Source organism: Coffea arabica, chromosome 2c (genome assembly GCF_036785885.1).
Source record: "Coffea arabica cultivar ET-39 chromosome 2c, Coffea Arabica ET-39 HiFi, whole genome shotgun sequence".
In the NCBI taxonomy this organism is placed as follows: Eukaryota; Viridiplantae; Streptophyta; class Magnoliopsida; order Gentianales; family Rubiaceae; genus Coffea; species Coffea arabica.
The window spans coordinates 9204003-9222159 of record NC_092312.1 but is presented as its reverse complement, the minus strand read 5'-3'; the positions used below and the strand labels follow the sequence as shown (position 1 = coordinate 9222159).

The window sequence follows — 18157 nt, the reverse complement described above, 5'->3', positions numbered from 1 at the left end:
TACTCATACGCAATGTAGTAATTGATTAAATGATGAAAACAAAAAAATAATAACAAAATGCTGTCTAACTTTTTTAATTTTTATACTATTTAAAAACATACAATATATTACAATGATGGTAGTCTAAAACCTTGGAAAAAAATATATTATTATGTATATCCTTTCTTAATATCCACATTTCTAATGCTTGATTTACAAACTAGTCCATCATTTTAATTTGATACTAGTTATTAAGAAATTTATATCTTATATATTCAAAAAAAAAAACTCTTTTTCTTTTTCTGGGTTCCGAGCAGACTAAAACTAGTCCATTATAATTACAAGTCTAAACATGATGTTACATAATACAGCAAAATTAAATCTCTTTTTGTAGCACTTGTAGAGGTTCGTCCAACACATGCTATTTCTTATTTTATCGAAACAATTTTAGTTTAAATTTGGAATTTAGGGAGGCTTAATGCAATCTAAGCAACCATTTCGTCTGAATATGGTGTATGGTTTCTAAATTTAAAGTATAACTTTTGGATCTAAATTAATTTAGATTTCTAACTGTTATACGCATATTTGTACATCACTTCACTATGCCTCTATTAGACTACTACCTATGAGACAATAAACTCGAAACTTTCCATAGGAAAAACAGGTTCAATTTTGACATCTATCTCTCAAATTGTTTGAAATTGGAGCACTTTTGATGAAAAATTACCACTCAACTCCATTAGGTGTCTTCAATTGCTCTGAGCTACCAAAATTGCAAAAAAAGTACCCGACAAAGATAAATAAAAAGATGGTTTATATAGATATTTCAAGTATTATATTTTAAAAAATATAAAATTAATTAGGAAAAAAAAATAAATATAAGTGAAGGTAGGTTAGATTAAATAGAAAAGATATAACCGGTGTCTTTTTTAAAATTTCATAAAAGTAAACAGACGGCCTAGCCCGACCCCCGACCCGTCTGCAAAACAAAGAACCCAATTGCACTACCGTCTCCACAGTGCTCTTGCTAGCCGACGGCTTTCTTTCTCCTCCTTCCTCCGTCTTCCGCCTCCTGTTATATCACCGGAGCATCATTCTACACTCTAGCCTTCATCTCCGAAGTTCACAAAATTTTAAAGAAAAAGCAATACTATGGATTTCTCAAATCAAAACTCTCCTCAACAATACAACCCATATATTAACATTAACGACAATAATCCCCTTCAATTCACCATTCGTTTACCCCCTTCAAACCCTAACCCGAACTTTGCTTCTACTTCCACACAAATCCCTAATGTCCATTTTTCCAACAGCGATTCTATCTCAATTTCTGACCCTAACAATTCAGTTCCCAATCACTTCTTTTCCCTTTCTATCCCTCGCAAGCGTCGCCGAGGCCGACCACGCAACACGACGCCGTCTGTCAACCAGGTATATAACTTACCAACGTCCTCATTGTTGAATCATTCAAATTATGACTTTAGCAGCAATGGTCATACTAGTTCAGCAACACTGGGAAACCAAAACCTTGGTACTTCTGATGTATCCGATGAGATCATTGTGATTAATAAAGAGGCTACGGCAGAGGCATTGATTGCGTTGACAGCTGGTTTCCCGGCTGATTCCTTGACTGATGAGGAAATTGATGCTGGGGTTGTTTCTGTAGTGGGTGGCATTGAGCAGGTCAATTATATTTTAGTTAGGAATCATATTATCACGAAATGGCGGGAAGATGTATCGAGATGGGTGTCGAAAGAAATGTTTTTGGACATTATACCGGATCACTGTAAAAGGCTATTGGATACGTCTTATGATTACCTGGTTTCGCATGGTTACATTAATTTTGGGGTTGCACCGGCTGTTAAGGAGAGGATTCCTGCTGAGCCTAGTAAGCCGAGTGTAATTGTGATAGGGGCAGGTCTAGCAGGGTTGGCTGCAGCTAGGCAATTGTTGTCATTTGGTTTTAAGGTTACTATTTTGGAGGGGAGGAAACGTGCAGGTGGGAGGGTATACACGAAGAAGATGGAGGGCGGGAATAGGACTGCCGCTGCAGATTTAGGGGGCAGTGTGCTGACAGGCACACTTGGGAACCCACTTGGGATCTTGGCGCGCCAGCTGTCATACACGCTTCATAAGATCAGAGACAAGTGTCCGCTTTATAGAGTGGATGGAAAACCGGTGGATGCAGATTTAGATCAAAAGGTGGAGATGGCCTTTAATCGGCTCTTGGATAAAGCTGGCAAGCTTAGGCAATTAATGGGGGAAGTTTCTCAGGATGTTTCTCTTGGTGCGGCTTTGGAGACCTTTCGGCAGGTTTATGGGGATGCAGTTACTGAAGAAGAGCTGAGCTTGTTTAATTGGCATCTTGCAAATCTTGAATATGCAAATGCAGGTTTGCTTTCTATGCTTTCTCTTGCATTCTGGGACCAAGATGACCCTTATGACATGGGAGGTGACCATTGCTTCCTGCCGGGAGGAACTGGAAAACTGGTTCAGGCATTGGTTGAGAATGTTCCGATACTTTATGAAAAAACTGTGAATACCATACGTTATGGTAGTGAGGGAGTTCAGGTTGTTGCTGGTGGCCATGTTTATGAGGGCGATATGGCTCTATGCACTGTGCCCCTTGGAGTTTTGAAGAATAGTTCTATCAAGTTTATACCTGAGTTGCCTCAAAGGAAGCTGGATAGCATAAAGCGGTTGGGTTTTGGATTGTTGAATAAAGTTGCAATGCTTTTTCCTCATGTGTTCTGGGGAACTGATCTCGATACCTTCGGACATCTCTCTGATGACTCTAGCAATAGGGGTGAATTTTTTTTATTCTATAGCTATGCAACTGTAGCTGGTGGTGCCCTCTTGATTGCTTTAGTGGCAGGAGAAGCTGCACACAAGTTTGAGACTATGCCTCCAACTGATGCTGTGACAAAGGTTCTTCAAATTCTTAAAGGTAAATCATTTTTTTTATTGCCTAATATCAGGACACACCCAGTTTACATGTACTTGTACATATATTTACTGGTGTACATGCCTTGAAAAGCTGATGTAGTTAAAAGCACTTCCATTTTGGATTATTGCGTCCAGGCATATATGAGCCCCAAGGAGTTGAGGTTCCAGAACCAATCCAAACCGTCTGTACCAGATGGGGCGCTGATCCCTTCAGCTTAGGTTCCTATTCCAATGTTGCCGTAGGCGCATCAGGAGATGACTATGATATTCTGGCAGAAAGTGTAGGAGATGGTAGACTTTTCTTTGCAGGTGAGGCCACCAATAGACGCTATCCAGCAACTATGCATGGAGCCCTTCTTAGTGGATTTAGAGAGGCTGCAAATATTTCTCATTCTGTGAGTGTTAGAGCCTCGAGGTCAAAAGTTGAGAAAAACCCACCAAAGGATGCACATTCCTGTGCTTCTCTCCTTGCAGATCTATTCAGGGAGCCAGATTTGGAATTTGGAAGCTTTTCGGTAATTTTTGGCAGAAATAAATCTGATTTTAAATCAACTGCAATCTTAAGGGTGACATTCAGCCCCCCAGGAAAGAGAAGTCATGAAGGGCTTAGACCAGATCAACCACACACTAATAAGCTACTCTTTCAGCAGCTTCAGTCCCATTTCAATCAGCAACAGGAGCTTCATGTTTACACATTATTGAGCAGGCGACAAGCACTAGAACTCAGAGAAGTAAGAGGAGGTGACGAACTGAGGTTGCATCATCTTTGTGGGAAGTTTGGTGTTAAATTGGTTGGAAGGAAAGGTCTGGGACCATATGCAGATTCTATTATTGCTTCAATTAAGGCTGAGAGGGGCAATCGTAAGCCTGTATCGAGCTCATTGACCCCAAAACCAGGTGGGTTAACAATTCTTGCATGGATATCTCATGGACTGAAAGTTTTCGCCTATTGCAGTTTATACACTTAAACTGCACCACAATGACTGATGTTTTCTGTTTATTTTCCCCTAAAGGTACTTCAAAGTTGAAAGCAGCCTCTTTGAAACAGAGGATGGTTCGGTATGAGCATAAGATTTACAATTTAATTGGTGTTTTCAACACTTAATGTTCTACAACATTTATAATTCATGACTCTGAAAGAACTTCCCCTTGTTGGAAACTTTTCAGGAAAGCTAAAATACTGAGTAAGAACAATGGGGCTGGCCTGCTGAATACATTTGGTAGAGCTAAAGCAGATGACAGCAGCAACAGCTCTAACGATCCAGCAAATCTTGATGTGGGCTCTAAATCATTGGCCACTGGTAATGGCTTTATTACTCAAAATCTGGGCAACAGTGCTAGTGTTTCGAGCAATTGTGTTAGCTCTGCATCTGTCCCAAGCACACTAGTTGAAGTTAAAGTTGAAGACAGTTCTACTTTTACCTATCCTTTTGTGGAAGGTAGTGCTAGTGTTACATTCCCTCCAGATGCCAATATGGTCGCTAGATCAGTGGGCTACATGGAATCTGACCTACCCCCAATATCAAACATTGGAGGTACAATATTAAACAGTGATGGTGCATTTATCCATGCTTCCAATTCAGATGTTGGATCTATATTTGTGGAAAGTATCACTGGTTCCTCTACGCTCAGTTTGGATGCTGGGGAAAATTTAGTAACCAATTTCAGCAGCTCAACTCTCGAAAACATATATGAAAATAACATTTTTGGATTTGCTCCACCGCCGAGCACAAACTCTGGTAGTTGGTGATTGACAGGGGTAATTGTGGAAGCAGAGAGTAACATAAAAAATGGTCTTCCTTCAATGGTAATTCTTTATCAGTACGTCCTTTTTTCCTGCTGTGAACTTGATCTGTTTTTGCTGATTGTTTCAATACTGTTTTGCAGGTTGAGATTTGATGCAAGTTGAAAGTAGTTGAAAGAAGATTTTCATGGTTACTGTATTACATGTTTCTTTTCTCCTACCTACATCTTCCCTATTTACAGCGAGTAAGAATTTCTTTTGACACTGGTTTTTATTCAATCTGATGTTTCCTCTGTATCATGAAGTAAACTATGTTCTCCTGTATAATTTGAATGTGCTTTTTCTACAGGAACCCAAACGCTGTGAATATTCTGCCTGGGGCTGAGTCATTTTCTTTCACTTCCTGATGGCTTTGGGATGCAAACGCCTATACCCCCTTTTTGACATGTTTAGAGCTCAAATACTGCTATCAGTGGTCATTAATCAAGAAGAGTTCACAAGGCAGCTTTTGTTTCTTTTCGTCCTGTTCCATGGAGCTGCCTTGGTGCATTCTTTGAAGGTTGAAGTGTGTGCTCTGGGATGTATTTCAGCTTGCATTTCATCCACGATATTGCTGTGCAAGCTGGAAAACTAATCGAGCAATCTGCTTCCGATCATCCTGCTCAATGCCTGTGGGTTGGGTTTTGCATTGCCTCTTCAGCTAACACGTGTTACTGTGTTGGGAAAGTCTCGAGGCAGATTTTTTTTTTTATATTCTTTTCATTTTTTTTTCCTGTAAACAAGTGTACAGAGGACAGAAATGACAAATAATTTATTCTTTTGTTAACGCAAAATGTATCTGGCAAACCGGAAAAAGCATGTTTTAACTACATCGTTGACCTTCTTAGGCTAAATTATTCCTCATAGTCCCCCAAGCAATCAATCTCCAGTACTTTTGCTGAAGAAAATAAGGGCACTGGAGATATACCTTATCGGTTTGGCTCCAAAAGAAAACGAAGGGTTGGAGACCCACCAAATAGGATCATCTCAATACAGATATGTGATGCATAACAGTCTCCCCTTCTTTGCCTCTAAATAAGATCCTGCAAGAAACTCATAGTTCTTTTATTTCCAGTATGCGTAAAACACAGGAGAAAATCTGACCCTCTCAACTCCTATCTCTTGTTTAAACTATGCTACCTTTTCTCTTTATGTATGTCCACAAGCCTTTTGATACAATGAGAAAGTGTGCGAGAAACAAATACGCTACAGCAGAATTTGAAAGAACGTCAAAACAAGTCAAAACAATCTTACATTCTAAAGTATCCTTTCAACCCCTTCAATGTAGCAAAGACGCCCCAAAAGCAAGGCAGGCATTTATAGGTTGTCTGCACTGCACGTGTTTGTTCTTAATTACTTGTATAATTCTTCATCTCTCCTAGCCATTCCTCCAGCTTAGCTTCTCTATCAGCCTTGAATTCTTCATATTTCACAGCCAAGGAAATCAGATCATCGTCACACACGCTTCTGTCAACTGGCACTTCTTGTGGCTCCTCAGCTATCTCACTTGACAATGGCAATTCAACTGCCTCAGCCTCAGGCATACCAGAAGAGATACTAGCACCTCTATCTGACAACGAGGGATCAAGATATGAAATTGATTTCTCATCTTTGATTTCTCTTGATTCTTCGGAGGATTCAACCTGAGGCCATTTCAAATTGCTAGCCTTGAGCTTTGCAGACTTTAAGACATTTGACAGATAACTAGCACCTTTATCACCATCTTGCTGTGGTGAACTTGATTTCCGACCCCAGGCAACTGGTCCCCAAGATCTTGTTCTCCCCAACCGAAAAGCTGAATCTGAGCTATTTATTAATCCTCTTTTTGGATGTTTGGCTGACATGATAGCTAGAGAATTTTTAATGTCTTTAATCATCTCATCAGCAATGGGACAGCCGCATTCTCTCATTGACCTTATAATGGAAATAGAATCTTCTGAATCTTCTGCATGCAACGTCATCTCACGAGATCTCTCAGTGACATTGTTCTTGAGATTACTAAGGTTTGGTGCTGCATTCCGTGTATGTTGCTGAATGTAGAAAAGTCCCACAGAGGGTTCATTTGCAACATATTTTATCATCTCGGCCAAGCACTCACTTACATCCACGAACCCATCCGCTGTAGAAAACTCCTGCATCTCCTTGAATGCAAATTGTTCTCCATCACTGATGGTTTTAGAGGACAGAAGTGAGTTCCATTTTGTAGAAAGAGAGGTCCCATCGCATACCAATCAGAGAAACTTTCAGATAAAATACAGATTTGTCATGGACTATTCATCAATAGCTTGTCACATAACCCACTTGTAATTCTTGTTTCAAATGAGCAACAGTTTTCAAGCATGCAACAATGGAGTTTTATTTAAAAGATAAGCCATAATGAATTAAAGCTGATCTTTATTTACTCCTCTACTACTATATGCATGCATAATTTGAAAGTGCTACTTATCCAGTCCCTATAAGACATGAACACATTTAAAAGTCTGCTGAGGATGTTTTACAATTCAATCTGCTGTGATATTTGGATGGCATGGATACAGCGAGAATCACAAGAAGAATTGGTCATGTGACTCAGAGGGTGAGGGCGAATCTACTGTGCTTAAATTAAATTTTTTTTTATCACTTAAATCAACACCCCCACCCCCAAAAAATAAAAAAAGTACACGTCTCAACTTCCAACAATTTTACAAATATGGCATTGACGAGTGTATTGAGGTGCCTATATGTAAATATATGATTGGAAGGGCTCCAGACTTACTGAGATATTGCCAACTCTAATTCTAATTGGAACAGCTATGGTTGTTCCTAGAGATATTGGTAACCACCTATAAAAGGTTAAGAATGTAGAAGATGCAAATTCGATGTTTCTTTCTACCATTTCAGGTTTTAAGGACCTTTCACATATGCAATAATAGTTATGTACCAGAAGCTGCTGATGAGCCAATGGATTTCAAGGAAAGCTTCTTGAGATTTCAATGAAAGAGGCATGAGACGAATAGTAATCAAAGGCCACTAATAGGGTAAATTGCAACTAATTTATTGCTATAACAATATAGTTACCAACCACTCAGTATTTCTCTGTTGAAGAATTTCTAGACCCTTCCCACTTCTTCCTATTTCCTTCTGATGATATACCAATTTAGACCAACCTCATAAAAAGGCTTTATCTTCCCTCTTAAATATAAGCAGCACTATAATCTGAAGTAAAAGATGGATTCTTGAGTATTTTCTAGGAAAAGCAGGAGTAAATTACTAGCTGCTCCTAATTGGATAATCAGATTCTCAGCCAGGAAACAGGCAATAATACCTTAAGCGATGACAAGCAAGCCTCTCTAGTATACCAGTACCCCCTCTGGGTACATAACAGAACTATAATGAAGTGGGGAAAAGAGTAATATAAGGGAAACCTATGAAGATCACAGGATTGTAGTGATATCTTACTTGAACATAGATCATGCACCACAAATTACAATCTGATGTGCAAAACCTGCAAACTAATTGAAGAGAAGAGCTTAGATGGCACCAATCACAAAGAATTTCCTTCAGAACTTAAAATTGGTGATATAAAATTGATGTCAGGTTTTATGATGCAACACTAGTAGTTTCAGAAGAAAAAGGATAAGCATGAAGGCCAGGCCACTGACATTGGTTGTGCTACATGCTTTACAATGTCTAAACTGAAACGATGTTTCCTGATTTTATATCAAGAGGAACAATTACTGTGCCACATTTTAAAAATTGAGTCTTTTGAAATTAATTATCTCAAACTACTTCTCAAGTACAAGCTAAACCTCCTTTCGAAAGAATTCTACAAAGCTGAAAACTTTCACAAGAAACATGGCCCAACCAGACAGGTCCTCTAGTTCTGCTAGTACATCTTATCCAAATCTCTCTTTATATCTGAATGAAACTGACAAATGTATATAAACATGATTATTTGCTAAAATTCCTATACAGATGTTAAATGCTACTTCATCAACCTTAATTGGTTATTCACTGTAGGTATTCAGCATATTAAGAAGCCAATTACTCCCCCCCGAAACAATATGGTAAAGAACCAAATGCTGACCTCGAAAAAACAGTGAAAGCACATTCTTGGAGAACAATAAATCAAGGGCGAAATACAGGAAATTTCAAGAAACTACTCAAAAAATTCTACTTCATCAATATATAATCGGAATACAAGAAAATCCCCCAACTGTCAAAAATCATTAGCTCATTCCTTCAATCTATTCAAAACATCAATCAAGAAATTACAGAGAACATTATAATCAGAATTAAGAAAAGCCCAATTGTCAAAATGCAATCTTTAGCTCATTCCTTCAAACAATTTAAACCACCAATCACGAAACTATAGAGAACCCATCTCCCAACTGCTCTCGCCAACCTCAATTCAAGCAAGAAAGACAACAAAATCAGACAACTATTCTTCTAGAGGAACTAGACAAGAAAAAGAAGGAGAAGAGGGACGAATTACTAACCAATAGGCCTAGACGAAAAGCTGCATAGTATTTGGCAAGCTTTATCCAGAATTGGGTTAGATGAGCATGAGGTCCGCAGCGGCATTCGATTTAACCAGCTGACTTTTCTACCATTCTTTTACTAATTGCTTATCGTCAGCATTCTTGGATTCATAAACTTTTGGGTTTGCTTTAATCAGGGGTTAACTGACGACAGACAATGGCAAAAGGCCAAAGGGTTATTCAACTTTAATAATTAGGGATAATTGCAGAAACCTCCCTTGAGGTTTCTGACAATTTCACCTAGCTCCCCCAATTTTAGAAAATTACACTAACCTAATTAGATTCAATAAAATGACTACAATATCCTCTACTTAATAGATAATTTACCACATATGTGAGATACAAAAACCAAATCAAAAGTAAAATATATATGTAAAAACCTGCAACAAACCGTCATAATCCCCAACCCTATTTTAATTAACAGCGGTCTCTTTTTTTTTCCTCCCTTCCTTTTTTTCTAACTTTTATGATTCTCTCGTACTTACCTATAACCTCGCAGTCTATTCCACTCATCAATTACACCACCATGAAAATCTACCTGAAATTGTCAGAAACCTCAAGAAAGGTTTCCGAAATTATCCCTAATAATTATACATTCGTTGTTTAAAAGTTAAAACCACTAATTAAGTACTATGTTGTAATGATCGCTCTATACAATATTGTTTTTTTCAACCTGAAAATGATCGCCAATGAATATGATTGATTCAATAGCAAAACTAAGACGCAAAAAATCAAAATTTAAGCAAAATTGAATTTTTAAAATCCCAATATGTCAAACTTAACATATCTAAAATACCAACATCTTAAAATCCTAGTTTTGGAAGAGACTGAAACTTCAGTTATCAAATGCCATTGAGGAGTTTTAAGGAGTTGATTTTACTTGCCTTAATTTGATGAAAAAAAAAAACAAGTTTCTGACTAGTTTTTCCCATATTTTTAAAATACAATTTCACTGTATTTCTCATTTGAGTACGCCTCCTACCAACTTAAACCCATATAAAAAAGAATCAAGAAAAGAAATAGATAATGTTTAGTGAAAGGATAAAAGGAAACTAGAGAAACAGAACTGATGAGATTATCTGTCTATTCATTGATTCCTTCATGGCTTCTCGTCTGATCACCACCCATCGAAGCTTCTGCTACAAAGTTGAGTTAAACTCTTGTAGACTATCATTTCCATCATCAAACCCGCATGTGAACTTTTGCATTCCAGCTTTTGTTTCATGTAGAGGTCCCTTTACTTGTTTGAAGCTTAACCACTGCCTCAAGCTTAGAGCATCTTCTGAGGGTATGCATATATGATCTTCTTCTTTACTTCCGTTGAGAACATCGACTGCTTCTCTTAATTTTTGGCTGTTTATGAACTCTGATGTCCTAACTCTTAATGTTTAACAGGGCTTCCGTCTGAGTTAGTAGATGAAGACTCCAAATTTGTTCCTCTAAATGCTGAAGATCCAAGATATGGTCCACCTGTAAGTTCTAGTTAGTCCTTGCATACTAAGCAAATGTTTTGTATTAAGGAAGAAAACAAGAAAAAGGTAACGTGAATGGATTTTCAATAGATGCTGTCTAATTTAAGGAATGCGTGTATTGACAAGAATCTATTAATGCAAATCCAGATATACCGGAATAGCACTTCAATTGTCAGAAAAAAAAATAAAAATGTTGCCACCGGTCATCCCTAGTAATTTTTTATTTAACACTACATTGGAGATATTTGATAATTAGTTTGAGTTACCTGTTGAGATTTTGTTCCTCCTAAATTGAACAATTCTATGACATAATAACCAATTTTAAGTTTCTTAGATGGCCAAATGTACAGGATTTGGAACGTTGCGTTAATTTGGCTACTGCATACGAGTTTATGCACTTGATATGGACTTTTCATGATTTCTCCACTAATGCTGTGATGTAAATTTGGACGAGTTACTGCATCAAGAAGCCTATAGATTTAGTTATACTAGTACTTTTAGCTAATGACACTTTATGTCACAGGCATTATTGTTGCTGGGGTTTGATTTAGAGGAGGCAGTGAAGGTACTTTACGGTGGCATTTACGTCTTCTGATTGAGTTAAATAATTGGCTAGTTTTTGACGATGACATGCCAAATTTCCAACTTCAGTATTGTTTCTTCTTCTGGTTATGTTCTTTCATTTGTCGCCTCTTCAGTCAACTGCATCCATTTTTAACACTACACAAACTGCTCATGACTAGTGCTTACTGCTTTTCTGAGTTCTAGCACAGCTATGATCTTAGTCAGAAAAAAAAATGATTATTAGAAATGACTTATCAAGTAGAAGAGAACTAGCAACGATAGTTGTGCCGAAACTAGCATGCAGAAACAAAATCAAATGCATGTTTAAGATCAAGATTTCGTGACTGAAAAATGGGGGTTTCATCAGCTGGAAAGTATGTTCAAATTTTGTGATTTTGGCTTTCGTTTGATGGGGCAATTTATATGGGATATGAATTGAAAAGGATATATCCCTTAATGAGCACTATCAATGATATTTTAGCTATGAGACAATAAATTTAGCTGCACTCAATCTTGCACTACCTGCACTGGCTAATACTCTTCACGGAGGCTCCTTCTTGACAATGTACAGATAGTGTTGCAGCTCTAGAAGCATATAGACCCAATGATCTTTATATGCAACAGTACCCATCCAATTTAATTCATCAATCCACCACGTGTTTGTGTGCGTGCAGATACAGCAACTTCTTAAGGAGTTAGATGGTGATTTCCTAGAGGTATCTCCATTGGTAGCTAGCTTCTCTCAACACTTCTCTTTCTTCTTTTTCCACATGCAAGTTAAGGAGATGAAGAGGTATTCAAAGTGGCTTTTGGTTGGTGGAAAGCTTTTGCAAACAGTTAAGAAATAATTTTTTTTCGAATAAAATCTTCAAATAATATAAGTCCTTTTCTAAGTCATTAGAGAATCCATTGAACTCAAATGACCATGTCATTCTGGGAAGAGGGGGGGAAAAGAGATAAAAGGATATTATGTTTCAGATTTTATACATTCCTAAGGCTGTGTGAAGTCATTAGAGAATCCGTTGAACTCAGAAGACCATGGTCTGCCAAGTGTATTTCTGGCTTCTGCAAATGTTGGCGGGCTAGAGAAATGATTCTTCTTGATGCATGCCTGAGAAGTAATGGTTTTGGGTTAATTGAGGAAAGTTCATCTGCATTTCTGATTGTATATTTTGGTTGCAGGTCATTTTTTGTACTGAAGACATGATTACTTGCTGTCTGTGGGAGGCAATGAATACTAAGCAACCTAATTTGGATGCTGCAAAGGTTGGATTTTCTGCTCTTAAATGTCAAGTCTTCCTCCTTCTGCGACCGATTGAAGCTATGCCAGAAAGAAAGCTATTTCCATAAAAAATGATACTATATGGGGCTCGCATATATTTTTTGTCCACACAAGTCATTATCTTGGATGCTTGTTTTTATTGTCTTCAAGGACTGACGGGGAGGGGGAAGAAAACATATTCTGTGCATCTGAAAGTGGAAAGTTTAGATGCCCTCTAATTCGTTCTAGAGTTGCCAACTTGACTAACAACAAATGGCAGTGGAATTAGGACTGAACTACAGACTGTAGTACCTTGATAAGAAGTTCTGATTGCAATGCAGATCAAAAGAATGATTGTGGCTGATGTTAAGTGAAGGATGTTTTTGAGTGCAATTCTATCCTCTAATTTGGCAACTGAAGAATCGTACTCTTAGATGCTGCATACTAGCTGGTCTTACAATCATGTAACAGAGAGTACATTAATATTGCATATTGTCCGGCGTCATAAGCATTTTGGTATACCCTGCAGATTGCAAAGTCACTTCCCCGAATTTGCTTCTTGTCTGGTCTCACAGGAGAGGAGATGATGATGTTTATTGATGCCTTTCCAGAAAGTGGTACACCCTACTTTTCACCGTAATAGAAATCTTTGGTTGTACAAGTTAATTTCGTTATGGTCATTGTTAAAGCTAAATTATAAGCCCAAAAGGTATCTCGTGAAAATATGGCCTAGTTGTTTCTGATACCACGAATTCCTTTTGTGTGCGTGTGTTGGTTTGTGCGCTATTATTGTCAAAGAAAATGGCTTGTTGAGCTAGGAACTTCATGGTACCGAAAGTCTACAAATAGCCAAGTTGACTAGTGTTGATATTATCCTATCCCAATCTCAATCTTCACCTATGGTTATTTAGGATGTATGCCTGATTCGGAAAAATTTTCCCCTCTACAACTGCGAAGCATCTGCTGAGCATTCTGCATTTTGCATGTCTGGTTCAAGTTTCACGTTAGTGGTGGTTCTTTCAGTTTTCTCTTCTAATTTCAAAGAAAGTGCCCAGAAGCAAATTCCCTCTGGTCCTGTTGTTCTGCATACAGCTTAAAAGACTCGTTCCAATATCTTCCATTTCCATCTGTGTAGGACTAGAACCGCCAGTTTTTGCTGCTCTTGTCCCGAACAGTGCTGATAAACCGATACAAGAGTTGATTGAAGAGATCATGGGGGACCATGAGATGATTGTAAGTTCAAACTTGAGTGTTCATGAATTCCAGATATCTTCGTAACCTGCCTGTCGTTTTGTTCGTGACAGCTTCTTATTTATCTGTGCAGACATCCAGAAAATCGCCTTAGATATGGATGTTTGTTGGTGGATTCTCCCAAGTTTAAACATTAGTCGTACGGTATGGCCCCTGCAAGCTGAATGAAACTCGCGAGCTTGTACCGGGAGAAGAACAATATATAGATGACTATACATGAATTCTAAAATTTTATAGAGCACTGACATCTGTTATCTCCAGCTTAACCGGTTTCACGTTATATACAGCACCGGCGGTCTTCTACGACATTGAGCATGACTACTGCCGGTTAAAATCCACTGAAAAGCCTATCCTGACTGACACGTGTACTTCAAATGGTTGCCTTGAAAGTTTAAGTCAAATTGTCTTGCAGGAATTGAGAGAACTGATCAGGCAACATATGCACTTTACCCAAAACTCTGTGTTGTTGAGATCACTTTTGTTGTGAGACGATGAAAATACAGATGGCATTAGCAAATAAGTCTAGAAGAATCGTGATGCACATTCCCCTGTAAGTAACATTAAGCTTGCGAGCATCATCCAATCTCTTGACAATATAGAGGGAGACAATTATGAGATACAAGTCTATAACATGAATTACAAGCTGCAACATAAAATGGTGTAAAAAACCACTCACTCAAACTCAGATCTCATCATTAAATAAGATGCTAGCGATTTCAAGTATGCTCATACATCTCTCGGTAGTCGTATGATTCACGGATAAAAAATGTAATTTGCCAGAATCTCAATCAAGATCTTGATAGGCATGTGCAGATTGCCTTTGAAGTAGTAGAGTGAAAAAAACGAAGCCTTGAAGGCAGTTGCAAAGCCTACAGAAAACTTTTCTTGGAGCAGCCAACCAGCATGTCCAACCATATTCTACCTACAGCATGACAACTGATCAGAAGCCATTTCAAGCATCCAGAACATGAAGTATTCAATTCAAGAACTCCTCAAAATACAAGCAGAACGAAATAATTCAATGTAAACGGTGTATATTCACCCAAGCATGAGAGATCTCTAAAACTAACCAGAATTCTTGAACTTCCTCTGGAATCAACATAAGCAGGAATTTATTTAAATTACAAAACAAAGAATCTATGATAAATCATTTGTATCAACTGGAACCAAAAAGTTGCACAGTTAACAAAATTATAGCAAGAATCACTTTGGACAACTCAAATCAATTAGCCATAGGAAGCCCAATAACAAACCTCAGTTATAGATTTCATGTGCTAGCATGCCTTATCCTTGACAGACAAAATATTACAGGAATCACTTGAAGCAGTCTTATACACATTTCTACAAATTTGTACTACCTTACTAGCTAATACTTAAACTTTTGGAAGCCCTCACTCAAAACCCAAACTGAGCTGCATCAAGATTCATGGTGTTGTAAAACTAATCCCTTTACTAACTAGAAAGTTTTTGTCTCTTCCGACAGCATATGTCGTTAGAAAGTTCAAATTCAGCCATTTTAAACAACGATTAATCTCACTGCTCCAGAACAAACTATCGGCTTCGGTATCTGGAGCATCATGTGATCAGTGAAGACACCCAGCTTCACATGCCACATGATGAAAGGGCATTGTTTGAAGATTTCTGGTTTACAGCATGTGGGATAACTTAAACGCATGTTAGGGTTCAGAATGAAACCACGGACAGTGAATTCACCCAAAAAATTAAGTTACTAAAAACTACAGCCAATGAAGACCATAGTAAATCTTCTAGTAATCTTATAGTCCACAACTTCACATACAATCATTAGATGCAAGAATCAAGCATCCAAATAAGATTAATATTCTGCCTCAGCTAAAACTTATCTTATTTTATAGATGCAGAAATTGCTTCAGAGTTGAAACAATTTCAAAAACACATATGGTCATAAAGACTTCGCGAATTCTTCATTAAATGAAGCATAATTTTTGTCACATGCCTTATCACCTTATTTGCAGATAATCCTCTGTAGCGGTGATCTTGTCCTTTGTCAACTAAGCTTAATCTCAAATGGAGCTCCTGGTTCGGTTTATTATGCTGCTCCTGTTTAGTTATATATCTATCAACTGCTTACATGTCTACGATATTATCATGAGTTAGAGAATCCATCCTTGTTAATATCTCATAGCTGCATTTGCATCTTCATCTGATTGGTCTGGTGCTTACTACACCAATTTAAAAAATCACTATACTTTGAGGAATAGCGCTAGATTCGAAGATAAGAAAGTCTTCTCAAAGGTTTACATTCATTGGAACTTGGCACCTCTTTTAACCATTAGATTAAGCCTTTTTGCCGCAGATCTCGGCTCCTCGAAAGCACTTTAGTTAACTCTTGCATATTAGTCAAGTCATGTTTCCATGATCAGAACACACATCACTTGTTTCATAGTCACTATGATGTTTATAAGCGGCAAAATTATTCTTCATAATGGCCATAAAGAAAATGAAATTTTAGCATGAAAAGAAGTTGACCAAGCCAGGATCACAACTATGAAGGTATCTTTGCAAAGAAGGTGAAAAGTTAGCTTTGATTATGAAAACATTTCAAATACAAATAAGGTGATAAGATTTTCAGAATTTGTTTCAACAAATTAAGCATTCTCAAAACCTTATCACTTTATCTGTATTTAGAATGGTCTCATATCCGAAGCCACTACTGTCCTATAAAAAAGAGGAGTCTTAGCGGAATGAGGCAAAAGTCAAAAAAGTTCACTGTTTATCTTCTATCTTCCTCAAGCAATAGAATCTTACACTCAATAGCTGTGGGTACAATATTGAAGTACAAGCTCATTTACCCTCAAAAAGCCTACTTTCTTTGTGTGTTCTTATCTAGAGGATGTTGTATGATGTCAAAAGCTACCAAGTTTTGGTGCCAATATATTATTTATGTCAGTTTCAAGTAGGTATAAATGAAGACATGTCTAGAACTCGTTTAATAGAACACAAATATCATTCTAGACAACAACAACCATTCTGATCTTACCAATAAGACTCCACCCCGAAGCTATGATCGTTTACCGCGTCAAGTAAAGAAGGCACCTATATGTCACATTTAAGATCAAAAATTGCAAACTTGACAGACAAGCATCAGAAAAACCCAACGACAGATCAGCAGCAATCAACAAGCACAAATGTTTCCGCATAGAACAAACACCAAGACACATATAAACAAAATCAATTCTTTGATGACACATATATCACTGAGACAACAACATTATTCACAAATATAAAACAAGCCAAAAATTTATACCTTTAGTTAACTTCCTCACAGCAGTAACCCAATTACAACAGTATAATTTACAAAATTCCAAGCTGATGCCACAGCTCTCATTCATCATCCTCGTCACTCTCATCACTAAAATACCCTTTTCTCTTCTCCTTCTTCTTCTTCTTCTTCTTCTTCCTCACCTCCTCCTCCCCTCTCAACAACCTATCCTCTGCCCCCTTATCCACCACTGACGCCCAATTATCCGTTTCAAACAACGCCATTTCCTCCTCCTCCTCTTCCTCTTCCACTTCTCTTCTTCCCCAGCCTCCTCCACTACCCCCACCGTCTCTCCTTCCCTTCTTCGAAGGCGCCGGCCTTTCTCTAGGCCCCAACAAATTCTTTGGACACTCATACGACAGATGCCCTTCTTCGCCACACTCATAGCACCTACTCTTATCCTTGTACACTCTCTTCTTTATAAACTCCGGGGCCCGGCCGTTATCAGAAGCTATGGAAGCAGTTAGGGTTCTGCCGTTGAGGACTTTCTTGTCAATTCCCTTCACAGCTTTTATGGCATCGTCGCGAGACACGAAGAGGATAAATGCAACGCCTCGGCTTTGGCGGCTGTAGCGGTCTTTAAGGACGGTGACTTTGGCTACTTTTCCGAAGTTGGAGAAGATTGTGTGGAGATCGGAGTTTGTCAAGGAGTAGTCTAAGTTGCTCACGTAGACTGTTGATTTTGATGGAGCTAGGCCTCCGCTGCCGCTGCGCTTATTGGTGCCAGAGGAGGAAGAGGAGAGCTGAGTAGGCGGTGGTGCCGTGGAGGAGTAGCGGTGGTAGAAGGTGTCGTCGTCGTCATCGTCGTCGATATGGGTTCTCTTTCTCGACATTTGCCTTTTTTTTCCTCCGAACGGGGGAATTTGCTAATATGCTATTGCCTATGTATTAACGATGTTAGTTACGAGAAACCCAAAAGAGGGAAAAAAAATTGAAAAGTCCTTCATACTAGTACTTTCTTTGCCAAAAACATCCCTCTACTCGTTTTTATGAAGTTTAAGTCCTCCAACGTTTAGGTTATAACTTCAATAGAAATTAGGTCCTCCAACATATCCACAAAATTAGAAGAGGAGCTGTGAT

General features: G+C 38.2%; 4 protein-coding genes across 11 annotated transcripts; 2 read left to right on the top strand and 2 right to left on the bottom strand.

The window, feature by feature from the left end:
- Positions 1–912: 912 nt before the first annotated feature.
- On the top strand, positions 913–5538 carry LOC113725772 (protein FLOWERING LOCUS D-like). Its single transcript, XM_027249121.2, has 6 exons — positions 913–2926; positions 3061–3822; positions 3939–3984; positions 4093–4732; positions 4813–4914; positions 5019–5538. Exons 1-4 carry the CDS (start codon positions 1132–1134, stop codon positions 4673–4675), a joined length of 3186 nt encoding a protein of 1061 aa, XP_027104922.1. The 5' UTR covers positions 913–1131; the 3' UTR covers positions 4676–4732; positions 4813–4914; positions 5019–5538.
- A 211-nt stretch (positions 5539–5749) lies between these two features.
- LOC113725774 (uncharacterized) lies at positions 5750–9394 on the bottom strand. 4 transcript variants are annotated; one of them, XM_027249122.2, is made up of 3 exons: positions 9187–9394; positions 8147–8199; positions 5750–6874 (listed from the first exon to the last, which is right to left on the bottom strand). In XM_027249122.2, the coding sequence occupies exons 2-3, from the start codon at positions 8152–8154 to the stop codon at positions 6058–6060; spliced, it is 825 nt and encodes a 274-aa protein (XP_027104923.1). In that variant the 5' UTR covers positions 8155–8199; positions 9187–9394; the 3' UTR covers positions 5750–6057. The 4 variants fall into 4 exon arrangements, with proteins under 4 accessions (XP_027104923.1, XP_027104924.1, XP_071930268.1 ...); XM_027249123.2 differs by having other exon boundaries at positions 8147–8192; XM_072074167.1 differs by lacking the exon at positions 8147–8199 and having other exon boundaries at positions 5750–6948.
- A 584-nt stretch (positions 9395–9978) lies between these two features.
- LOC113725771 (uncharacterized) lies at positions 9979–14334 on the top strand. 5 transcript variants are annotated; one of them, XM_027249117.2, is made up of 8 exons: positions 10212–10516; positions 10624–10700; positions 11224–11265; positions 11939–12100; positions 12447–12530; positions 13055–13142; positions 13661–13758; positions 13850–14334. In XM_027249117.2, the coding sequence occupies exons 1-8, from the start codon at positions 10330–10332 to the stop codon at positions 13868–13870; spliced, it is 759 nt and encodes a 252-aa protein (XP_027104918.2). In that variant the 5' UTR covers positions 10212–10329; the 3' UTR covers positions 13871–14334. The 5 variants fall into 5 exon arrangements, with proteins under 5 accessions (XP_071930270.1, XP_071930271.1, XP_027104918.2 ...); XM_027249118.2 differs by having other exon boundaries at positions 10232–10516; positions 11939–11980; XM_027249120.2 differs by lacking the exon at positions 11939–12100 and having other exon boundaries at positions 10223–10516.
- Positions 14286–18066, bottom strand: LOC140035000 (U11/U12 small nuclear ribonucleoprotein 31 kDa protein-like). Its single transcript, XM_072074168.1, has 2 exons — positions 17063–18066; positions 14286–14698 (listed from the first exon to the last, which is right to left on the bottom strand). Exon 1 carries the CDS (start codon positions 17908–17910, stop codon positions 17140–17142), a length of 771 nt encoding a protein of 256 aa, XP_071930269.1. The 5' UTR covers positions 17911–18066; the 3' UTR covers positions 14286–14698; positions 17063–17139.
- Positions 18067–18157: the final 91 nt, after the last annotated feature.

Coding starts and splice junctions, on each gene's coding strand:
- LOC113725772 (XM_027249121.2), top strand. CDS start 1,132: ATGGATTTCTCAAATCAAAACTCTCCTCAACAATACAACCCATATATT. Junction 2,927..3,060: donor GGTTCTTCAAATTCTTAAAG/GTAAATCATTTT, acceptor TATTGCGTCCAG/GCATATATGAGCCCCAAGGA. Junction 3,985..4,092: donor TTGAAACAGAGGATGGTTCG/GTATGAGCATAA, acceptor GAAACTTTTCAG/GAAAGCTAAAATACTGAGTA.
- LOC113725771 (XM_027249117.2), top strand. CDS start 10,330: ATGGCTTCTCGTCTGATCACCACCCATCGAAGCTTCTGCTACAAAGTT. Junction 10,701..11,223: donor ATCCAAGATATGGTCCACCT/GTAAGTTCTAGT, acceptor TTTATGTCACAG/GCATTATTGTTGCTGGGGTT. Junction 11,266..11,938: donor ATTTAGAGGAGGCAGTGAAG/GTACTTTACGGT, acceptor GTGTGCGTGCAG/ATACAGCAACTTCTTAAGGA.
- LOC140035000 (XM_072074168.1), bottom strand. CDS start 17,910: ATGTCGAGAAAGAGAACCCATATCGACGACGATGACGACGACGACACC.